The sequence below is a fragment of the Parambassis ranga genome, chromosome 14 (genome assembly GCF_900634625.1).
Source record: "Parambassis ranga chromosome 14, fParRan2.1, whole genome shotgun sequence".
Lineage (NCBI taxonomy): Eukaryota > Metazoa > Chordata > Actinopteri > Ambassidae > Parambassis > Parambassis ranga.
In genome coordinates this window covers 13,142,222-13,157,009 of record NC_041034.1, presented here as the reverse complement: position 1 = coordinate 13,157,009, position 14,788 = coordinate 13,142,222, and the positions used below count along the sequence as shown (strand labels likewise).

Sequence of the window (14,788 nt, the reverse complement as noted above, 5' to 3'; positions counted from 1 at the left end):
GTTGTGTCGCCTCTGCAGAACATTTTGTAAAACATGAGGCGAGTAAATCAGACTCTAAGTGTGGGAAATGATACTGTATGTACAATCAGGATAGTGATTATAATTACAATGGAAAGAGCATTGTATGTATTTTAAAGCTATTGATACTACTTTGATAATGATGTAAAATGTAAAAAGGCTGAACAGGAACTATAGGTATGTAAAGTTATACTGTGTATAGAGGAGTTTGCTCCGGGGTGAGGGATGGGCATGGGGTTCATTTTGTTCATGGCAAAATTGTTTAAAACAGAATATTGATGAATCTTGTCTGTGATGTAGACAACGTCAATGTTTTTTGTTTTTTTTGATAAAAGGCAAAGTGATATGATACGTGTCTTTTTATTGAGTCTGTGTTCGAAACGTGTGGTGATGTATATTCAAGTGAGTCTAGACTGTTGTAAGCCATCAGAGTTTTAAAGGATAAGCCCATTGACAGAGGGGTACATTTATTTAATCCCAGGACACTCTGTTTAAACAGATGGTATTTTGGTACCATTTAAGTTCATATAGGTGAATAACAACAGAGACCTTTTCTGTTCAATTAGCAGATTAAAGTTAAAGATGTGGTCAGAACTTAGATCATGTGATATTTGCAATTAAGCAGCTGATATTATTCGTTTCGTTTTATTCGATTTTATAGATCTAAATTAAAGTGAAGGATCTTAAATAATAGAGGAAACAAAACAGCATGAAAAACACCACAAAGATATTTTTTAAGAATTTAATCTGGCTTCATGTAGATCATCACTGTCAATAATGTGGCTGAGTTTTAGTAGTGGTTGAAAATCGCATCTAAGATTACGGTCTTTAATCGATTAGTTGTTTTGACCTTTGTCAGCCGCATCATGCACATTACACAAGCTGTTCAATATGTCCCGATAACACACTAACACAAACAGTCTTTCACTGATCACCACATCATATCTTTCTGTAATATTGATCATCAACACAGCTGTGTGACATCTGTTTAAAAGAGCTGTTTGAGTTTTAAGCACTGATGAAGCACATACAGCTTCGTGTTAAATGGAAATGTTGTGCACTTCTGCTCCGGGAAGGGAAGGGACTTTCAGACACCTCTAATGCTACATCAGGTGAGGTAATTATACACAGAGAGATTTGTGGAGTTGAGAGCAAAGAACTCCCTGAGCACCTCTGGCCGAGAACTGTAACTCCTGAGAAGTTCGTAAATAAGATGTTTGGATTGTGTCAGATGTGCATGCCTCCTGTTGGTTTCGCTGATCTACAAACACATCCTCTAATTACCTACAAGTTCTACTTTCTCAATTAAAATGTGAATTAAGTCCTGCAAAATGTGTTAAACGTGTTAGAAAACCTTTTAAATAATTGCACTGGTGTACTGTAAAATACACATTATGTGTGACAACAATCCTGTGGCAGCCCCACGCAGCAATAGGGTAGTAGGTGTGTTTGCAGGTGGGTTTGTCTCTAGCTGCATGTGGCACAACAAACAAGAATAACACGAGGGGGCGCTATGTCACTCTACGTGGTGATGAGATTTTATTTTGAAAAACAAAAAAGAATGTGAACCGGAAGCCGATGCCATGCATAGATCCTAAACAGGATTATCAGTCATAGTGTATGCATCGATGCATTATTGTAGTCTAACTTTGTAGCTGTTTGCATTTTATGTCTTTCTGTCCAGTCAACATGGAAAAGGGAATAATTGCTGCACTGATATGCAATTTGTTGTAGCTGTCGTAGGTGTAGTTAATGCGGACGAATTTGGCTCAGTAGTGCGACGGTATGTTTGGTATCTCAAATTTCTATCAGAGTGAACACTCTTGTCGTGTTCTCACTCTCCGGTGTGATGATGAAACAACCTCCAGCTTCTCCTCCTCGGCTATCACTGATGGCCGATCCATTCATTGACTGCAGATGCTGCGAGTGAGATAGCATCGAGATACACTCTGGATGTGTGGTGACGTGAAGTTAGCATGCAGTGGACAGTGGACGATGTTAGCGTCGGTCAGCAATTCAATCTGTTTCTGTTAACACAAGTTTGACTAAACTCACAAGCAGAGACACGAACTCGCTGAACTCATCGCTGCTCTGTAAGGTCTGTAATTTGATTCTGTTGCTGTTTATTTGGCTTATGTTAGCTGGAAGAAACAGCTACTTTCAGCAGCTAACTTTTGCTACGCTGAAGTTTAACCCTCAAACGGAGGCGCTGTTTGACACCGTGTGCTCTATTTGTCCCTGAACGCCTCATCTGTCCTTCAGTAGATGTGCCTTTTAAATGATGTGTTTATTGTCTATGAGAAACAGCAGTTAGGTAACTTTTAACAGAAGAGAGACATGTCCAGATAATCACACAAAGGTCACCCAGTGTCTCTGAAAAAAGGTAGAGCTGGTACTGGTAGCTGGACTTAATCAAGGGCAAAATACACTAGGAATACTTTGTTTTGTTGAAAAGACTCTTTGTGTTTTCCCTTAGCATACTGGAAATAATTACAACACAAGCAGGTTTAATGTGGTGAACCTTATTATCCAGCTACTACTTCTGATAATGAAACACACACACACACACACACAACAAAAAGAGCTCAGATGTGTTACTTCTGTAATGATTTTGCCAGGTTAGCTGAGAAGGACGAACCTCTGCTGATATGGCTCCGCACCCGGTTGTCCAGGCCATCATTGACCTCTCCGCAGGAGCCGTAGGTAATTACACCCCCTCCTATACAAATCTGCAAACAAACAACATGACAGTGTGTACCATCGTAAAGTACATAAAGAAATCATGCTGCTTTACCCAACAACCCACCAGCTATGTCTGATGTGGGACATTTTGATGACTCCTGCCTTTTTCTGGCTCGTTTCATTGACTGCTTATTCTGCTCAGTGAAGTGCAACCATCTGCAAAGCACACCACGATTCTTATCTCTCTTTGTCACAGCTGCACTTGTGTTTATGTTTGAGCATTTCTGTTGCTGACAGTTTTTTTTGCTGTACTCACCAAGGTGGAGCTGCATGTGTCTTCAGTGGACAGCCTCTGGACACAGCAAAGGTCAAAATGCAGACTTTCCCTACGCTTTACCGGGGTTTTATCGACTGTGTTGTGTCCACCTACAAACAAGTGGGTCTGCGCGGTCTGTACCAGGGCACCACACCAGCTCTGATGGCTAATATCGCAGAGAACTCTGTGCTCTTCATGAGCTACGGCTTCTGCCAGCAAGTCATCCGCTTCACAGCCGGACTGCCCGATGAAGCAGTGCTGAGGTATGGAAGCAGATGCTAACAAGGCTATTTCTCTTCTTATTAACACAAAGGCAGTCATGAGAGTACATGTCGGATCTCTAAATGTCTGTCTGAGTAACTTTCTCTCTTTGTTAGTGACACGCAGAAAGCCTGTGCTGGCTCAGTAGCATCTATCTTCTCATCACTAGTACTCTGCCCCACCGAGCTTGTCAAGTGTCGTCTGCAAGCTATGTATGAGATGGAGGCATCGGGCAAGATTGCTAAGAGCCAGAAGTAAGTGAGGTTTAAATGGCTGCATGTCATTGGACAATACTTTGTAAATACATCCAATGACACGGCTCCATGTATATAAATACTGCTGAAAATGTAAAGGTGTTTAAAATATACAAACATTCAGAAATCAACTGAGAATATTATCAGAATATGAAGAAATAATGGCTATGTTATGTTGGTAATGCATGCTGATCAGCCAGTATGTGCCCATATGACTGGGTGATACCACTTTGTACCACCAGATGGCATAGTGCGTCTTAGTCCAGAAAGAGAGTAGCACTACCTGAGGAGCCAACAAGCCGATGTTGTTTCTTCATACTGAATGGAAACTCTGCCTGCTATGTTTGAAGCACTGTGTGGTCGGTGGTGAAATCCATTATGAGGAACGAAGGGCCGCAGGGCTTCTTCCAAGGCCTGACCACCACCATAGCCAGAGAGGTACCTGGTTACTTCTGCTTCTTTGGTGGATACGAGCTCACCCGCTCGTCCTTTGCAGACTACATGAAATGTGACAAAGAAGACATAGGTACCAGGAAGCAACCCTGTCCTCACAGTAAGTTCTCTGAGTGTTGTTGTATTCTGCATATGAGCCCTCACTGTGTTTGTTGAAGGTGTGGCTCCGACCATGTTCTGCGGTGGTTTTGGGGGGGCGTGTCTGTGGCTGGTGGTCTATCCCATGGACTCTGTCAAATCTCGGATCCAGGTCATGTCTATGATGGGCAAACAGGAAGGCTTCTTTAAAACTTTAATGACCATCGCCCGTACTGAGGGTAAGTGATGATGACAGCTTTGCTCTGTCATAGCAGTGAGTTAGCAGTAGTGTTTTGCTCTGCAGGCTGTAAACTCTGCTATGTCTGATGTTTAGGTGTGAGGGCCCTGTACTCTGGTCTCACTCCCACCATGGTGCGTACCTTCCCTGCTAACGGAGCCCTGTTCCTGGGTTATGAGGCCAGCAGGAAGCTCATGATGAAGCAGTTTGACAGCTAAACTGGTCCAATGTGCATAACAGAAATGAAGAAGTGGTGAACTGGACGTTTTATAGTATAATAGCCATAAAACCTCATTAGTGGGATCTGGTTTTCCATTTCCTGCCTTTTGTTAACTGAAACTGCCACACTCCATCAATTTTTAAAAACTATAGAAAATAGAAAATACCTTTAATATAGTGTTTATATTCCATTTTAACGTGTCTTCAGATCTTGCTTTATAACACTCCAAAAGCAGTGTCTTTATGTGGAACTGCAAACACTCCAGTTTATTATTTTATGTCTACCTCAACAAGTTTTATCCGCACACACGCTTTGTTCCTCTGTCGGGTGGTCATCTAAATGCACAAACTCTTAAGCCTTTATTTTAGTTCATTACATTACATTATGTTTAAGTGGTATTTACTAATTCATTTATGTTGCCTAAAATGACTGTAGGCTCTGGTTAGAGATTTCAATTATAAAGTCATTCATGTAGGAACAGCCCTAATTAATATGCCAAAACACTTGATTGCATTTTGTTGATTTTTCAATAGAAATCTTACAAAAGAAACATCCACCCTAACCAGCAGTTGTTTCAAATGTGATACTGATGCAGTGTTATATTACACTCCTTTTAAGACCTTCCACTCCTTTGGGACCCAGCATTCGCTACATTTCTGCCCTTTTATTTTGTAGCCTTTATTTTTATGTAATCTATCAACTGCCCATGTGCCATTTGTACTCTACATTCCTTTAGTAGTTTGCAAATAAGAACTCTCACTCATGATCCTTAAATCTTTATTCAGAAGTATTTTACTGACAAAATGCTAACAGCATGTGCGCCAATATCAATCCTGATGTTCATTGTGGTCATACAACCTACATTAAAGGTGTCAATGGGAAAAAAATGGTGTGGTTTTTATTTGTCGAGCTGTCTTTTAAAATATATAAGGATTTTTCTTTTCAATGATAAACACAAACTATACAAAACTAGCTAATTTAAAACTAAGCATCTAAATAACAAATCATTTTTAATACTATGCAATTCCCACAGCATCAAACTGCTGTGCATTGATTTCAGTGTTAATGAAATATGATGTACACAAAAAATATTATGGTTTTATGTCAACTAAAGGAAGTGTAATTTAATGCAGATGCAGCCAGGAAAATCGGCTCTCATTTTTCCAGCAGGGGGCGCCACATTAAGCTGTCAGGAACTCACAGTGACTATAAGGAAAAAAAAATATCATCCTGTGTCAGGACAGTGTCCACATTTTAATCAGTATGAGCTATTATTTTAAGACCTGATCCAAGCTTCATCTCACCCCTTTTTCCATGCAGGTCCCACACAGGCAGCCAAAGAGCCCGTTGACCATCTGAATGCCACAGAGAATCAGCTGCAGGCAGCTTGTAATCAGCAGAGTGCTGAACAGTCCAATGTTGAACTGCACAATGTCCTTAGGCTCTGTGCACACACTCCACCAGGTATTGTCGGTCAGGTAATTGCGGTCACTGTGCAAAAGAGAAGTTTAATTAATGACTTTAGAAACAAAACGTGAAAATGTTGTCATAAATGTAGTCCTATAGTTTTACCTGTTTTTAAATGGTGTTGTCCAAACGAGAAGAACTTTGCAGAGGGGCCCATTCTGCAAACCGAGCACTGCAACAGTGAGGCTGTACAGAGCACCGACCACACCCACTGCAGCGAAGGCAATTGATAAGAACATCTGCAGAGGTTAAATGACGAGCAAAGGTCAGACATGTTTCCGGTAATAATACATGATGCTGCCATGTGCCTTTTTTTCTATATGTGTCTTAAAAACTGTAGCCTAACCCTAACAAACAGGTTTGTTGGGTTTCTGTTTGCCTGTTGTAATCTCATCATTTAGTGAAGTGCTGAGAGTATAAACACAATTTAAAAAGATTTGCATCTTTAGCTTTTGAATATTCTTTTTGGATCAAGAAAAACCAAACTCAAAAACTTTGACACACAATTTCAGGCCATTGTATTTTTGTTTGTATTCATTCTTTTTTCCCTTTCCGTTGACTACTCCCAGTTTGACCGTTTGCAGTGTTTATTTGCACTCAGAGGAGAATGGTCCTACGCCCACAGCCATAAAGTATCAGGTGAGGAAGGAATAAAGTGCAACGATGTTTATGTATGTGGAAGGTAATGGGTCAAGCACAGAACTGAAACACAGGAGAGTGGTTTGAACTAAAAATGTCAATGTCGACTAAACTTGTTTTAGACTTACTATTCTGTGTTTTGCAGTATGTAGTTGCAAATAATTTGGTTAAAAAATATCATATTCAGGTTTAAAATACACCTTTTAAAACATAATCCATCCACACCTGTGTTGATGGCAGTTACTCACCCCACAGCGATTTCCACAACATCCCTGTTTTCCGGTCAAGTGAATGTAAAGTGCTGGTAGCAACACCTGTAGGAGGTCAGATAAGGTTAAGATATTCACTTCAGTTTAACAGGAAGCCTGAAGATAAACTTGAATATAAAATTCAAGTTCCTTTCCCTCACTCATGTTTAGGTCACAGAATCACACAGTGTAGTGGAATATCAGTCAGAAAAGGTAAACTGGCCACTGTGATAACCAGGTCAGGAGTCACACACTTTAGTAACTGAAAACTCACCATCACACCCCCTCCGATGAGTCCCCCCATGTATTTCACCTCTTCTGTAATATGGTCATCTTTGGCATACTTAACGTCTCCACCGGGAAAGAACAGCACGATGTTACAGATGATGGAAATAACCGCCAATGGGTACAGAGAGACAGCAATGCAGCGGGAGCATTTTCCAGTACACATGTTGCCAGCTAGGATAAAACAACCAAACTGTGAAAAAGCTCAGCTCTGATTGTTCCTGTTCTCAGTGGGAAGTGAGTGATGTTAGGGTGCGGGTGGTGTAGTAACAACCAGATAACACAGACAAACAGAGCCTGGGATAGGCTGCAGAGGTATATAGTATGTGACTCATGCTCATATCTTTGAGATACAACGCTTCTTTTGTAGAGTCACTAGAGCTAATTTGAAGCTGCACTCTTCTATTTGGTTAAAGACATGACTGCACCCAAGTCCCTGCATACTGATGTTTAGTTCATCCTATCACAGTTACATATTAGTTTCTTGTCTGCTGCTGTTGACATATTAACTGCTACCAGGTCATTTTTAGTATGAATGACATCATGTAAAAACAGCTACAGTATTGTGGTGAGATATTGACACAGTGACTGCAGGATCAGAGCACGGTTGGACTTTAGACATGTGGCAGCTGGCTGAGTGCAGCAAGAACAATGTGTCATTGACTTCAGCAGAAATACGCTGATAATTTCCAGACCCACGCAGCGGATGTTTAAGAAAAGAGAAGTGGATGTGCTACATTATTTTAGAGCTTGAATAGTTCTTATATCTTATCTGTAAACTGGAGACAATTAAACCGAGGGAAAGAAAACGATGATCTGCTTTCTAAAACATTTCTCTGACCAACGCGTGGGTGTGGCAGCATTATTCATCGTTATGGTAACGATAAGATAAATGCTATAGTTCTGAATAAACAGGATGATTAAAGGCTCTCTTGTGTTTATCCTTTTCCTTTTCAACAAACTGATTAAACATAAATAAATATAAAAACAATCTGCAATATGAGGATGCTACATCATACAACTTCATTCAAAAACATTAGTACAGAAACCAGTGTTGTGTTGAGTATATTTTTATTTGAGAAATGTGTAAAAATTACAAACAAAGCACAATTCTTTTGTATCACATCAGCAACTTTTTACTTTTTACTCCAAATCAATCAAATTCTAAAACATTAAAAAAGCATCAAGCATCTGACAAAGCAGGGAACACACAGCATAGTTTGAACGCAGATGATCAAATGGCTCCTGTGCTGGAACTCAAGCTTCCTGTAGGTTAAAGTAAAGATCAAGATAAATGAGAAGTTAAGCTGCTCATATTGCTCACATGGTTGACCTGAGTCTCACCTCTTTGTTGAAGCAGGTTCCGCACAGGCAGCCAAACAGGCCGTTGATCATCTGGATAGCACAGAGCAGCCCCTGCAGACCGCTGGCTATCATCAGAGAGATGAACAGTCCCATGTTGAACTGCACCACATCCTTTGGCTCTATGCAGATGTTCCACTGCGTGTAGTTGTTCAGGTAGGTGGAATGTGTGCTATGGAGAACATGGAGCCTGTTAACTACCAGAACTTCATGTGTTTATTAAGAGTCATGTGTAAGTGCAGACTGTCACCTGTCTTTAAAGGGTGTTGTCCAGATCTCGCTGTAGAGTGCTATCGAGGGGTGACTTTCTACTCTGCAGAGAGGCCCGTTAGTCAAACCCAGCAGTGCCACAATGAAGCTGTAAAAGGCTCCAACCACACCTATCGCAGCGAATATGATTGATAAGAGCATCTGGTGAAAAACCAAAGGTCAGAAACAGTTACAATAAATATTTTTTTACCACATATATACAAATTCCTATTTATCACATCAGGTTGGTGTCCAAACATTTTTATACTAACCATATGTAACATTATATCTAGTGAGTTTTATAATGTAATGTAATGTAACATGATGATTTAATTCTATTTGATGTACATACTGTACCTCTCAGAGCATATTGAGTGTGTCAACAGAACCAACAGCCAGTAATGGGAATAATGTGTAAAATATTTCATATTAGCAATAAGTATTTGTTAAAGTTTACACACACTTTATGGTACCTTCACAGATAGTAGTGGCCCACTTCTGGCATTGATACAGCACTGTTGGCCTTCATCTGGCCCTGATGAAATGGATGTGAGCCTCTAGTGGCCCACATGTAAAACAGCAGATGTGGATCAAAATTCCTATATTGAATGTGGGCCTCTTAAGTGCTTTTCTTTAGACTGTATTCTGTATGTGGCCCACATGATATATTTATTTCATGTTTTGGTGGAGATGTGGCTATGATCTGGGCTGCTTATAGCTCAGATGTATATGGATCACTCAAGTGCTGTCATTCCACCCCATGAGTGGGCGGGATTTAAGTTTTTAAGCAGCCATACCTATTTTGCTGAGTTGGACCTAAAAAAGCAGAAATGACTTGTGGTACTGACGGTGTCTTATCTCTCTCTTAAAGGCACATAAATGTTGTGCAATGGTGACGCAGAATCACCCAGCATTTCTCCTTTTCTAGTCGTGTGATTGACAGATGGAATGTCTACCAGTAAACCCTTGAATTCAGTGTAATTAGTTTAGAGGTTGTTAGAATGAGCTCCTGAAATGTCTTCCTTCATGACTCACCCCAAAGCGATTCCCACAGCAGCCCTGTTCTCCGGTCAAGTGAATGTACAGTGCTGGGATAAGACACTGTGGTGGCATCAGCATAAAAACATTAATACACAAATAGGAGGTGTACCTCATCAACAATAAGATATTTGCATCAGAAGAGTCAACAGAAGGCAAGATGACCATGTCACACTATACACAAGAGAGAACACAACTCACCAGCAGCCCCCCTCCGATGACTCCCCCCATGTATGTCACCTCAGTAGTGATGTGTCCGTCTTTGGCGTACTTGACGTCCCAGCCGGGGAAGAACAGTATGATGTTACAGATGATGGAGAGTAGCATTAGTGGATACAGAGTGACGGCAATGCAACGGGAACATTTTCCAGTGCACATGTTGTCAGAGTCAGAAGTGACCAACTGCTGCCAAACTTCTTCTTGTTCAATAAATTTAAGCTCACGCTTCCTGTTTTTCTGAAATGAGACGTCCTCCAAGAAGTCAAACTGATGAAGGAAATGTGTTCTACCAATGACTGACTGATGCAACCTTATCATTGGTATTCTTTCAATAGCTTCTGTTTGTCTAAACAAACCTGTTGAATCCATGATTTAACACTTTCTGTCAGGAAACTGGGATCATACCCTGAGTAAACCATCACCATCACCATGTAACAGACTTAACAAAAACAAATGAGAGGATTTGGTTTTCTTCTTCGTGCATGGTGAAGTGTGTTGGGGTGGACTCTGCCTCTTCCATGCTAAATTTGGATATCATGGAACATGCATTGAATGATGTGTCCTGTCGGGGTGAAAATCCCCTTGTTTCCTTCTGATTCCCCTGAATTAGTTTGTAAGGAAGGAGCAGATAAATTCTGGTCTCAAAATTATAATTTATTAAACAATGAGGCAAATTCTGAGTCGCAGAGCTCTGGGTTGTTGAGATACAAAGAACAAGGCAAGAACAACCATGAACAACAAAGAACAACTCATCAACAACAACTCTACATGGAATTCACACATTGATATACCCCATGGGCGTTCCCGCCTGCCGGCCCACAGGGGCATCTACTACCCCCCTGCAGACCCTGGGTCATACAGCAACTAGACCATTAGTGTTTACTGCCAAATAAGGTAAAACTTCAATTCCTTAAATCTCATAGGTTGGGAGGCTGATGTACGGATGACCATAAACTGGGCACTCAGGAGAAAAACACATTCCTTTAGTATCTGGCTTTTATCAGGTCAAAGGTGCTGCTATCCTTGGTCTGAATTTATGACCATCTCGTACCAACCGGAGCTCTCTCCAGAGAGCAGAAAAACAAGAGAGACAGAGAGAGTCAGCTACAAATCTAAGTTATATGAGAAGAATAACATTCCACACTTCTTAATACATTCAGTATACTTACTTTCATTTTCTATAAAAGTTCCTAACATGAAAACTAATAAAAACACATTATTGAATAATAAACACTTACAAATACAATGCATATGTATAAAAATGAATAGAAACAAACTTCAATATATGTGAACACACGCTACATGGTAACACAGTGCAAAGTAAATACTTTCACCCTTCAACTCCCTCTTTTGAGCTCTTTAAAGAGCTCACAACGAAGCTTCCTCATCACCTGACACAGGCACCTCTGCTGCCAGCAGAGGCATCTGGTATGAAGGAGGATGAAAATCTGAATCCTTCTTTTCAATAGCTGACACAATTAACCTGTTACATAAACTACGCACACAAGGAACACAACAACAACCACATGCAGTCAAAATACCCAAAAATGTTGCAAGAGAAGTGAGTAATGACAATACTACCGCCTTCCAGGGTCCCAGCACCCTAATCAGCCAGTCGTCCAGGGGGTTATCTATCCCTGAGTGCTCATGTAACGTACTAGAAAGAGTCCTCAAGCCTTCTAAAGCTTTAGTAACCTTACCATCAGGAGCAGTGTTATTGGGAATGAAAGTACAACACATTTCACCAAACATAGCACATACACCTCCTTTCTCTGCCAATAACATATCCAAAGCCATCCGGTTCTGTACTGAAATCAGAGAGGTGGGGGCGAGCTGTTCAGACAAACCTTCTACAGCATCCCTGGTTAAATTAGCCAACCTGAGGACATTATAATGCACATAATTAATTCTATCGACATTTTTATTAGGAGTTACTGGAAACAAAGCAGAGATAATAGGAATATTCTCAAACCCTGCTGCAACCTGGTCAGCCAATTTAAATTCATCAGGAACGCCTCTGGGCACCCCTATTGCATCTATGTAGGTGGGGCTGTCTAAAGATAAGTCAAAGTGACTTGTGTAACGCTTCATGATGACGTGTCGCCGCCGTCTACGAGTCAGCGCCGCGTTTCCTCCTTGTTGGGATGGCACCTTGGTAGCTTTCTCACCTACTATCTGCAAGGGAGACATCAATCTAACCATAGAGCATAAACCCTTTCCATCTAATCGCAGAGAAACAAACAAATGAGGCCCCCCACAATAATAATATAAATCTGCTCTAGCCTTTGATCCTAAAACTGAAGTATTACGCTGCAACACCGTCTCACACCATGATATGTTAATATTCCCATAATTAACCATTCCTGTGCCTGTCATGTTGAAACATGTATAATTACCAGTACCCTTCCATGGCTTGAAGGGTCCAGTTTTAGTTTGCTCACTAATTGGCGGAAATAAGGAGGACAACGTAGTACAATTTGGTGGGGAGACTTCACGAGTCATGGCCATAATACAACCAAATCCCCATGCATCATCTGGATATAATGGGGCAGGTTCAGTGTACAGGTGGGGCCTCGCTGATGCACAAGCAACACAATCTGACATATTTTGCTCCCTCACCTGTTTTACCATCCATCTGAGCCAAATATTATCATCCTCATAACCGGTAGATAATGCTAATACATCGAACGGGGTGAGCTTAGTGTAATCATGAACTACAATGTCCTTCTGAAAAGGAGGGGTCGGCGATGGGTTACTCAGTGTGGGTTTATCTAGCAAATTAATCTTAATTAATCCTACGGGATCCCTGCCTTTCACGTCTACTCCCACAACAATATAAAAATTATCAGGCTTGGTGTCCCAACATTGGCCAGGCACTCCAGAAGGTTTAACATAAGGGTTGTGGTCCAGGCCAATAATTGATAACATAATGGGATTCTGCGTGCAGCTCCAGTCTCTTTGTAAACGGAAATACCCACTTAACAAGATCCGCCCCCTTGCGGTGGTTTTAGCTGTTTTAGGTGCCCAATTTGTGTGCTGCCATACATGTTCCCATGAAGAACACCATCTCCAGGCCCCTGGCCACCCCAATCCACAAACATAGACGCCATACTGTCTCCACGACGCATTATATCCCCCGCAGTTGATTACTGTGCACAAATCAAAGATAAAAGAGGACTCTGAACCCTTATAGTAGTCTAACTCTATACCTCCCCCGTTTCTCACACATGCATCTCCTCCTGTCCCTGGTGCTCTCCTCACCCTGCGTGTGCTGGGCCCTGGATTTGACATACCATTGGATCCTGGAAGACCTACAAAATAATTATGTTCACACAAAAATAAAGTCAAAGATACAATAACTACAGACATGAAAACACAAGCTCCCAACACCCTACAGTTACCCCACAGTCCCATCTTGTCAGCCGGAGTCTTCTTGACACAGGAACTAGAACCTCTGCTCCTGAAACTTTAGACCTTCCTCTCGACAGCTGACCTTACTGATGACTGTGGTTCGTCTCCTGATGGGGTGATGCGCTTAACTTCGCCTATCACCCTTAGTTGGAGTGATGCGCTTAACTTCGCCTATCACCCTTAGTTGGAGTGATGCGCTTAACTTCGCCTATCACTCTTAGTCCCACGCTGATCCTGATGATTGCTCATGTATGTGTATTCACCGTCTCATCCTCTTCAACCAAATAGGGTAGACTACCTACTGGTCACACTCCTGGTTTCAGGGGATTATTCTGCCCCTTTCATTTTCTCCTCCTGCTGCTGCTGCTGGATGTCGCTCAGCGTTCTCCCTGGTTCTGTAGCTGGGGTGCACTGGCTCCAGTGATACCAGGTGTCTCCTTTGCCTTTCAGCCGCACCGCGTGGGAGGTGCGCTCCACCACCTGGTAAGGACCTGTCCACCTTGGCTCCGACCACTTCCTTTTAATCACCTTCAGGAGGACCCACTCGGCTGTGTGTGGTGTGGCTCCGTCTGGACTCTCCGTCTCTCCTTTCACCTGTGATGCAAAAGCTGACACCAAAGCTTTAAGTTCATTAAAGTAAGGTTTATACTGATACCTTACTTCATACTCTTTCAGTTTCAGTGGGCCAGCTGGTCCGGGAAACTGTCGACCTGTAAGCAGCTCATAGGGTGTAAACTGTGTGACAGCATTAACAGAACATCTGACAGTCATTAGAGCAATAGGCAGTGCTTGAACCCATGTTAATTTGGTCTGTGCACAGATTTTAGCCAATTTTTGTTTTAAATTTTGATTCATCCTTTCCACTTTTCCCTGTGACTGTGGGTGATATACTGTACCATACCTGTGTTTTAGGCCTAAAGCCTGCTCCACCTTTTCCAGGTCTGAACTCTTAAAATGAGATCCATTGTCTGATCTGATCCGCTCTGGGAATCCATGCTGTGGAATGTAATAGTTAATCAAACACTTTATCACTGTAGCACTGTCCTCCTTCTTTGCAGGCCACGCTTCTGGCCACCCTGTGAATGAATCTACTGCCACCAGGAGATACTGATATCCCTGGTGCTTTTCCACCATGTCTGTATAATCAATGACTATTTCTTGTCCAGGGACAACTGGAAGTGGAAAACTTCCCATGTCTAGCTTCACTTTGGGTTTGGGATTATACTCTGTGCATATCTTGCACTCTTTTACCCAGTTCTTGGTCATCTCTGGCATAAATGGATGCCACCAGTGTACCAAGTTCCTCAACATCTGTTTGTGTCCCACATGACCAGGCCCATGTGCCTCGCT

The 14,788-nt window shown here is 41.7% G+C and overlaps 4 protein-coding genes across 4 annotated transcripts; 1 reads left to right on the top strand and 3 right to left on the bottom strand.

Moving 5' to 3' along the window:
• Nucleotides 1–1,910: 1,910 nt before the first annotated feature.
• On the top strand, nt 1,911–5,399 carry slc25a15b (solute carrier family 25 member 15b). The gene is made up of 7 exons (XM_028422323.1): nt 1,911–2,116; nt 2,637–2,721; nt 3,021–3,279; nt 3,394–3,531; nt 3,882–4,057; nt 4,143–4,301; nt 4,397–5,399. The coding sequence occupies exons 2-7, from the start codon at nt 2,667–2,669 to the stop codon at nt 4,516–4,518; spliced, it is 909 nt and encodes a 302-aa protein (XP_028278124.1). The 5' UTR covers nt 1,911–2,116; nt 2,637–2,666; the 3' UTR covers nt 4,519–5,399.
• Nucleotides 5,281–7,416, bottom strand: LOC114446645 (transmembrane 4 L6 family member 5-like). Its single transcript, XM_028422324.1, has 5 exons — nt 7,149–7,416; nt 6,875–6,940; nt 6,093–6,226; nt 5,825–6,011; nt 5,281–5,726 (listed from the first exon to the last, which is right to left on the bottom strand). Exons 1-5 carry the CDS (start codon nt 7,323–7,325, stop codon nt 5,718–5,720), a joined length of 573 nt encoding a protein of 190 aa, XP_028278125.1. The 5' UTR covers nt 7,326–7,416; the 3' UTR covers nt 5,281–5,717.
• A 797-nt stretch (nt 7,417–8,213) lies between these two features.
• On the bottom strand, nt 8,214–10,248 carry LOC114446154 (transmembrane 4 L6 family member 4-like). The gene is made up of 5 exons (XM_028421612.1): nt 10,010–10,248; nt 9,806–9,871; nt 8,772–8,932; nt 8,504–8,693; nt 8,214–8,425 (listed from the first exon to the last, which is right to left on the bottom strand). The coding sequence occupies exons 1-5, from the start codon at nt 10,184–10,186 to the stop codon at nt 8,417–8,419; spliced, it is 603 nt and encodes a 200-aa protein (XP_028277413.1). The 5' UTR covers nt 10,187–10,248; the 3' UTR covers nt 8,214–8,416.
• A 1,147-nt stretch (nt 10,249–11,395) lies between these two features.
• On the bottom strand, nt 11,396–14,781 carry LOC114446543 (uncharacterized). The gene is made up of 3 exons (XM_028422189.1): nt 13,865–14,781; nt 12,000–12,202; nt 11,396–11,522 (listed from the first exon to the last, which is right to left on the bottom strand). The coding sequence occupies exons 1-3, from the start codon at nt 14,747–14,749 to the stop codon at nt 11,396–11,398; spliced, it is 1,215 nt and encodes a 404-aa protein (XP_028277990.1). The 5' UTR covers nt 14,750–14,781.
• Nucleotides 14,782–14,788: the final 7 nt, after the last annotated feature.

Coding starts and splice junctions, on each gene's coding strand:
- slc25a15b (XM_028422323.1), top strand. CDS start 2,667: ATGGCTCCGCACCCGGTTGTCCAGGCCATCATTGACCTCTCCGCAGGA. Junction 4,058..4,142: donor ATGTGACAAAGAAGACATAG/GTACCAGGAAGC, acceptor TGTTTGTTGAAG/GTGTGGCTCCGACCATGTTC. Junction 4,302..4,396: donor GACCATCGCCCGTACTGAGG/GTAAGTGATGAT, acceptor TCTGATGTTTAG/GTGTGAGGGCCCTGTACTCT.
- LOC114446645 (XM_028422324.1), bottom strand. CDS start 7,325: ATGTGTACTGGAAAATGCTCCCGCTGCATTGCTGTCTCTCTGTACCCA. Junction 6,227..6,874: donor GTTGTGGAAATCGCTGTGGG/GTGAGTAACTGC, acceptor TAACCTCTGCAG/ATGTTCTTATCAATTGCCTT. Junction 6,012..6,092: donor ACAACACCATTTAAAAACAG/GTAAAACTATAG, acceptor TCTTTTGCACAG/TGACCGCAATTACCTGACCG.
- LOC114446154 (XM_028421612.1), bottom strand. CDS start 10,186: ATGTGCACTGGAAAATGTTCCCGTTGCATTGCCGTCACTCTGTATCCA. Junction 9,872..10,009: donor TCATCGGAGGGGGGCTGCTG/GTGAGTTGTGTT, acceptor ATGCCACCACAG/TGTCTTATCCCAGCACTGTA. Junction 8,694..8,771: donor ACAACACCCTTTAAAGACAG/GTGACAGTCTGC, acceptor TGTTCTCCATAG/CACACATTCCACCTACCTGA.
- LOC114446543 (XM_028422189.1), bottom strand. CDS start 14,749: ATGTTGAGGAACTTGGTACACTGGTGGCATCCATTTATGCCAGAGATG. Junction 12,203..13,864: donor AAGGCAAAGGAGACACCTGG/TATCACTGGAGC, acceptor TCTCCCTTGCAG/ATAGTAGGTGAGAAAGCTAC. Junction 11,523..11,999: donor GCTGACCAGGTTGCAGCAGG/GTTTGAGAATAT, acceptor TTGTGTGCGTAG/TTTATGTAACAGGTTAATTG.